This window comes from Gobius niger, assembly GCF_951799975.1.
Source record: "Gobius niger genome assembly, chromosome: 19".
NCBI classification, from domain to species: domain Eukaryota; kingdom Metazoa; phylum Chordata; class Actinopteri; order Gobiiformes; family Gobiidae; genus Gobius; species Gobius niger.
In genome coordinates, this window is record NC_136870.1 from 21,100,615 (window position 1) to 21,107,893 (window position 7,279).

At 42.6% G+C, this 7,279-nt stretch overlaps 1 protein-coding gene across 9 annotated transcripts in view; it reads left to right on the forward strand.

Moving 5' to 3' along the window:
* The window catches only part of nrxn1a (neurexin 1a), a 159,952-nt gene extending 153,815 nt beyond the window's left edge, over positions 1–6,137 (forward strand). For all 9 annotated transcript variants that reach the window (XM_079577098.1, XM_079577095.1, XM_079577097.1 and 6 more), the window contains one exon: positions 5,355–6,137. In XM_079577098.1, coding sequence (XP_079433224.1) covers positions 5,355–5,656 — 302 coding nt within the window. In that variant the 3' untranslated portion in view covers positions 5,657–6,137. The remainder of the gene's footprint in view (positions 1–5,354) is intronic.
* Positions 6,138–7,279: the final 1,142 nt, after the last annotated feature.

The following is a 7,279-nucleotide window of genomic DNA, read 5'->3' on the forward strand; positions in this document are numbered from 1 at the left end:
TACAAACAATATAAGAACAGATTAGCTAGTATTATAAGATCAAGTAAAATCTGAATCTACTATTTGAGCATTACAAATGGCACTAAAAAGCATGCATTTTGACTTTCTTCTGCCTGTACAAACCCAGTATTGTAAAGTCCTACTCATTATATTACTGTACTTTTAGCTGCTTGAAACAAAACAAAAATAACATGCAATGTACACGTTTAGCAATACTGCTCGAATAATCACTCTGCTAATTGTAAAGGTGACTGAGGTTCGTATAGGAGACAAGTAGCCAAGACAATATTTCAACACTCTAAACAGAATGTGAATCTTTTTGGATGCGTATAAAATGTCATTCCCGTGTAGAAATGCTTTTGTAGGCCTACTGGCTGGAGATTATTGACTCACGATATCATTTGTAAGCTTTCACTCCAAATCAATCTTCTCATTCCTTATTTTTGCTTATTAGGAGGCCATAACTACATTCACTTGTATAGGCATCGATGTAAAATGCATTAAATTTACCACTGGGAGACAGCTCAAAGTAAATAGCCCCGTTATTGATTTGTCTTTATCCAGTATTACTATGGAGGGAATTGAAGGCTTAGGACTGTAATAGCTTTCCATGTAAGAGCCTGCATTAGCATTGCAATATGACGACTGACAGGTGAAGACACGGCCCATATTAGTGTGTGGATTCATTAGACAGCAAGTTTCTTCTCAAAGTGTTCGAAGCCGAGAAAATGGATGAGGATTTTCTGGATCCGATCATTCTCGTTCACGTCCTATTACCGAATGTGTCCCAGTTTGTCGCATGCAGGGCTCCGAAATCACCCCTAGCCATCATGCAGCAGGTTCCCTCTTTTAATTACCCTGGCGTATCTTTTATTTGCTTTCCCCTCCTTGCTCGCTACACCTTGTTACCGCCGCGCTAATTCCTTTACCCACAGTGATTTAATAAGACGGCATAAATCTCCACACCCCTGCGCTCCCTGTCTGCTGTTGTCGTTAAGTGTCAAACATCTCCAATAAAAATTGATAAATGCAGCGCCCGGCCCCGCACCTTGCCTCTCCCCTCTTCTCCTTCTTGGCTGATGGTAATATAATCTTTTTATGCGTTACGTGACGATGTGCACAAACAGCCCTAGCCCCGAGCGGCGTCCCACTCCTGGCAGCCCGTCGTATTATACCTAGAACTGCATGTCAAATAGTTTGTCATGATGATGCATTGTATCTGGGCGCCGCAGCAGCCACAGCAGCGGCAGCAGCTCTCCTCCCACTCCCTCAATGTGCCATTACAATTAATAATGCAAGTTGGAGGCTATAACAGTGTGCACGTCATTAGTATAGAGAGGCTGCTAACAAGGTGGAGTACAAGTGTCATGCGGCAGAAGGATTATTGATGCTAACTAATTGAACTTTTCGTGGAGATGTCTTTCCTCGCGGGTCCAAAGGGCGTGTTTCAAGACGACAGTGACAGAATTCATCAGGGTCAAATTGAGAAGGAGTGGTTCAGGGAGCATGGGACGTTTCGTTTTCAGACAGAGGGCAGAGCTTAACCCCGTTGAGAATCTTTGGGATGCGGCGGAGAACTTTTCCGTCATCATTGCAAGATCTTGGTGAAAACAAATTGCGTTGGACGGTGTTGGACGGTATCGAAAACAATGCCACAGAGAGTGCGTGCTGTAATCAAAAGTGCCGAACAACCTTTTATTTTGTTGGTGGCCACCTATTTGGTATTTGAAGTGGTTTAAATACAACACTGCCTGACCAAAGAAATAGTCACAGAAAAGGTCACACGCTTTGATATTTGGTTGGACCGCCTTTAGCTTTGATTACAGCACACGCTCACCGAGATATTGTTTTGATGATGAAAGAGTGCAACCACTGCGCAAAGCCTTCTCCAGCACATCCCAAACATTCTCAATGGGGTTAAGATCTGGACTCGCTGTTGGCCAATCCACCTCATGCTTCTTGAACAATGGGCGAGGATCGTGCTTCTGTATGGTCCTTATGGTGGAGAGCTGACATTGCTGTAATATCACCCCCTGGTGGGCAGGGGCGACTCCAAGAGACACTTGGCCGCATTGATTCTAATTGGACTTCAAACGTCCCAAGAACGGCTTAAAGCCTGGCTCCAAAGAGTTTTTCTTTTTCTAAAAAACACTATGACCCATGTGACAACGCTGGGGTAGGTGTTATATTTTTAATCACGTTTTTGTAATCAAGTTTTTGTTTATCAGCCCGAAATTTGGAAGCATTTTCAGTACACTGACTGGCTCCAGAGCCTGTCAATCAAGCTCAAGAGCTCTGTGGAGGCACCACCCGCTCCTCGAGTGCAGGGCTTCCCGCCTTTTTGCCCTTATAAGGAACAGGCTAGAGACAGAGAGGCCATTTAATTTCAGACAGGACACGGGACCTTTTTCAATGAATGGGGCTGAATGGGACCCACTCATCTTTATTATATTATATCTATGTTCCTGAACCACTCTTTTACAAAGTGAGCCCTGATGAATCCTGGCCTTGTCATCTTGCAACATGCCTGTGCCATCAGGGAAGAACTGGTGATGGAATAACCTCGTGATTCAGGATGTTCAGGTCGTCATCTTATCTCATTCCTGACCTGACCAACTACAGCGACCCCAGATAATAACCGTTAGTTATGACTTTATTTTAGTCTGGCAGTGTAGCTGTTGCCAATTTGGTCTTGCTTTTGTGTACTCCCTCTTATCTAATCTTCGTTTAGCTCATCTCTTGAGTTGTTTATGTGAGCGTGTTTGTTCCCAATCCAAGAGAGTGTGATACATAATTGCTCGTGTCCGTTTTTGAACTGGTCTCACATTCTTACATGGTTGCACAGTTGTTGACCATCCTGCCGCGTTCTACCTCAGTAACTCTTTAGATTTGCCCGAGAATAGCGCTGTATAAACACGGATCCTTTCTCTATGGACTCTTGTGCAACATTCCCTACACTGTTACAGCGTGTCCAAACGTAGGCGGCTGTATTTTGGTAGCCGCGCTTTTCAATGTTTTTTCCGCCTTTTGCGCCTTTAGAAAACACCGCAATCGATGTCCAAGGTGGGGAGTTTCCAAAAATGTTGGTGACATCCTCTTTGGTTAATCGGGGAAAGCTTCTTAAGGCTTTTGGCAGGGCAAGCTTTAGCCCATTTGGTATCTTTTTTTTGCATGCAGGACTAAGACGGAAACAAGGATAGACAGCCAGTCATTCTCTTGGAACAAACAAGAATAATTTTATGCATAAATTTGGACAGCGAGCCTGAGAAACTTCACAAGAACAGTGGCAAAATGCAGACTCTACTTAGACAGTCACGGTTTTTCAGCAGCCCTAACACTAAAACATTAGCAGTAGAAAATGACAAGTGATACCATTATATAGTGCTTTAAAGTGCACATGACACATTAGACACATTAGACATGATGTTTATAGTTTCACTTCCTTATTGGACACAGACAGGACGTGACACAGATGAAGGTTAGCTATTTTAAACTGTTGCCGACCATGTTAAGTCAATGTGAAATGAGTATCTAACTGCTCTGGAACTTTAGCTGTGCGTTTGCCTGGATCGCACCATTACTATCTTTTATGTCACTTCCTGTCAGGAGGATTAAAAATTCCACTAAAAATAATTATCTTCATTAAAATAGCTGCTTCACCGAATAAAATGATAATTATGCAACTGATAAACTTACAGCTGATGTTATCCTTCTCAATAAGTCATATTTTCAAAAGCATTAAAACCTGTCATATGCACTTTAAGTTGACATTTACTTATGAAGAGGATGAGCCTGTTGATTGATAGTACAGACTTTTCCAACACAGCCATTAACATTATGATATAAAAAGCATTTTATTTTTAGTAAACTTGATATTTTTTCCACAATCCAAGCCATGCAGCTGAAATAATGCTACTTGCTTTGAAATTGAGATGTAGGTTAAGTGTAGGTGGCGTCTGAGCTGAGTGAAAGTTAACTGAATTCATTTTAAAAGCACAAAAGAATGAAATCACATGGTGGAAATGAGCATTTTGAGCTCTGAGGATAGAGAATCACTCACAGTACATTTAATAAGGTGAGTAGGGAACAACAACAGAACATGGCAAAAAACTAGTTGATCAAGCATAATGCAGGACGTTTGTGTAGGCTCTCGTACATTTTAGAAAAGGGCTGCAGAGAAGCCTGCTACTTGTAATTTCAGTGTAAGCAAAGCCTTTGTGGTGAAAGATGATGCATCTACTTCTCTAAACACATGACAACCTAAACATCTCCGCACTAAGTCATGGAGCAAGAACCGTTTTCAGTGGGACGCGAGCCTTTCCCAGAAAACATATAACCGAGTGCATTTTCTCCAGTTTGGCTTCTTGAAAATGGGTCAAAATTGCGACAAAGACGAGACAAAAAGGAGGATGAAAAACACGACAAAAAAGCTACAAGAAAGTGACAACAAAATGATAAAAAACGCAACAAAATTGACAAAAAGGCAATGAAAAAAAGATTTTTTATAAAAAGGATGAAAACGCAACAAACTCACAAAAGAACAACAAGAAAGTGTCAAAAACGTAACAAGAAAGTGATAGAATGGTGGGCAAAAAAGTCACAAAAGGAGATGAAAAAAACATCCAAAACAGTGACGAAAACATGATGAGAATGCAACACAAAAGCCACGAAAGAACAACAAGAATGTGACAAAAAAGTGACAAAAAGGCGATGAAATAAACACAGCAACAAAAAAAGATTAAAGATCCATTTACCTATAGATCAGTTTTGTTGGCCATAGCTTTCAAATGAGGCGTGACACTGGCCTATAGGCTACAAGAAGCTTTTAGATTTGGGTAAAGCTGGAGAGAAAACTGGAGAAAATGCACTTGGTTAAGGCAGAGTGACTGAAATTATTATCATAATTTCAGCTTTTTTGGCTTGTTTAAATGGGCTAGATGCAAGTTAGCCATTTTATACTCACTACTGCCACCTCAGGTCATACATGTAACTGCACCTTCTATATTAAGCCCATGCATGACGGCACTTCGGACCCGAAGTAACACGTTTTTGAGTGACAGTGCAGGATTTTAGAGGCAGTTGTGGTGAACAGGTCTGGGCTCATTCTACACATTAGGACATGGAGGAACATGTAGGGGGAGGAAAATACATAATTTTAACATCTTTAAACTCTGTATAGTCCCTTTAATGCTTATTCAACAATATCTTTTGGGGAAAAAACTTTTATTTCACAAGGCTAAGTCGTAGTTGGGTCACGGCGTGTTATCTCATCTCATAGAGGACTTTAAGTGTATTATATAATGCTGAATTAAACCCAGTTATACCGTAACTCCCCCTCTGTCTTCGCCCCACAGCCCGCCCGCCGCTGCCCGAGATCAGAGTGATCACCGGCCCGGTCGGAGAGGTGCGGGAGAGCAGCAGCACCACGGGGATGGTGGTGGGGATCGTGGCCGCGGCCGCCCTGTGCATCCTCATCCTCCTCTACGCCATGTACAAGTACCGCAACCGCGACGAGGGCTCCTACCACGTGGACGAGAGCCGGAACTACATCAGCAACTCCGCCACCCAGCCCAACGGGAGCGCCAAGGACAAGCCGCTGGGCATCGCCAAAATCTCGAAAAACAAGAAAAACAAGGACAAGGAGTATTACGTTTGAAGACTTGGAGATTTATATAGTAAACGGTATATGTACATAAATAGATATATCCAAAACTCAACACACACAGACAGATTTACATGATGTTTACTCGAAATTGCAAGCACAAAACACGGCAGAACATCCCCCCCCCCCAAGCACATTTCAGTACATCACAACGAAGCACACGCATACAATTGTGACTGGCCTAGAAATGGGGCAGGGACTTCATTGTACAGTATCTACCAACGAGGAGACTCTATGTACAAGAATAGAGATTTGTTTTACGAATAACCCACCATTCCAGTTTCAAAAAGCACCGGTGCGACTTTGAAGGAGGGGAGATGCCAGACGAGACACAAATCCCCCCCCTTTGATAGAGTCGGACTTGAAAACTGTGCAAAAGTACAAAAGTATTTGATGGACTCATCCGAGCTCGTCTCGATCCAACAGTCGGGGTTGGGACGCGATGAGTATGCGGACAAAAAAAATGACAAAGCAAGTAAGCCCTGGTGGAGTTTTAAAACTGCATACACGATGGACGCTATAGGGACTTGAGAGACTTACTGTACGATGCTACCTACAGACACCAAGCACACGCATACATGGCATATCCACATGTTAAAAATACGAACAATCAACGCAGACTTAGCGATCACTGCAAGAGGAGAGACCCCGCGATCTTCAGACAACAGTGACTGCACAAGAAGAAGACGGAAAAAAAGACCATTCGTGATCAAATGGCAAAACACATGGATGAACATTGAGGGGGTTCAAAAAGGAAAAACAGGGAGGGGGAGGGGGTCCAATGCACGTGAATTATCTTACTCCGTGTGGTTTATACAAAGAACTTCAAAAACGTCGAAGACATAAAAATGCTTTTCCTGAACAACTCTGAATCGGTTTTCAGCCAATGGAGATCAAGAAAGAGCGAATGGGTCTGCAGATTGGCCGAAAAAGGGGAGTCGACAAGTGCGACGATGTAATGTCATTGGCCCTGTGCTATCAAAGGATTATAGGATGCTTCGCAGACTGCTGAAAATGTTAGGAATCAAGCAGGATACCCCCCCAAAAAAGGTGTGAAATAAATACCCTATCGTTTTCCATGTTTTTCACACGGGATAACTGTCAACCTTTTGCATAGACTGAGTTGCTTTCCAGCCAAAGCCCATGTTAAAGCAGTACTAAGTAACTTGTTTGTCTTAATAAATCCTTTTCGTTGTCCCTCTGGGGGTAATACAAGTGTTAATGTGATGATTGGGGGGTCTTTCATCTCCCCCCGGTGTCTCTGGCCAGAAAACCACAATTGCAACTTTGCCTGCACCAATACACACGAATAAGAAGCTAACAGGCTAGCGGGCAAAGCTAACTGTGGGCTTGCGCCACTTAAACAGTATTTACAGCCAAGTTTGAGTGAAAAAAATAATCTCCATTGTGTAATTGGATGTACAATATCCCTCTCTCCCTTTGCCTTTCCTGTCAGCGTAGTATTTACTCTCACGGACAATTAATGAGTAAAAAAGCGTAACATGCTACGACACCTGCAGTGGCGCTAATGGCTTCTAGGGACCTGAGTTACTTAGTTCTGCTTTAAGGCAATTATCTGGCAGAAAAAAAATATATACTATATACTCATAAACACAT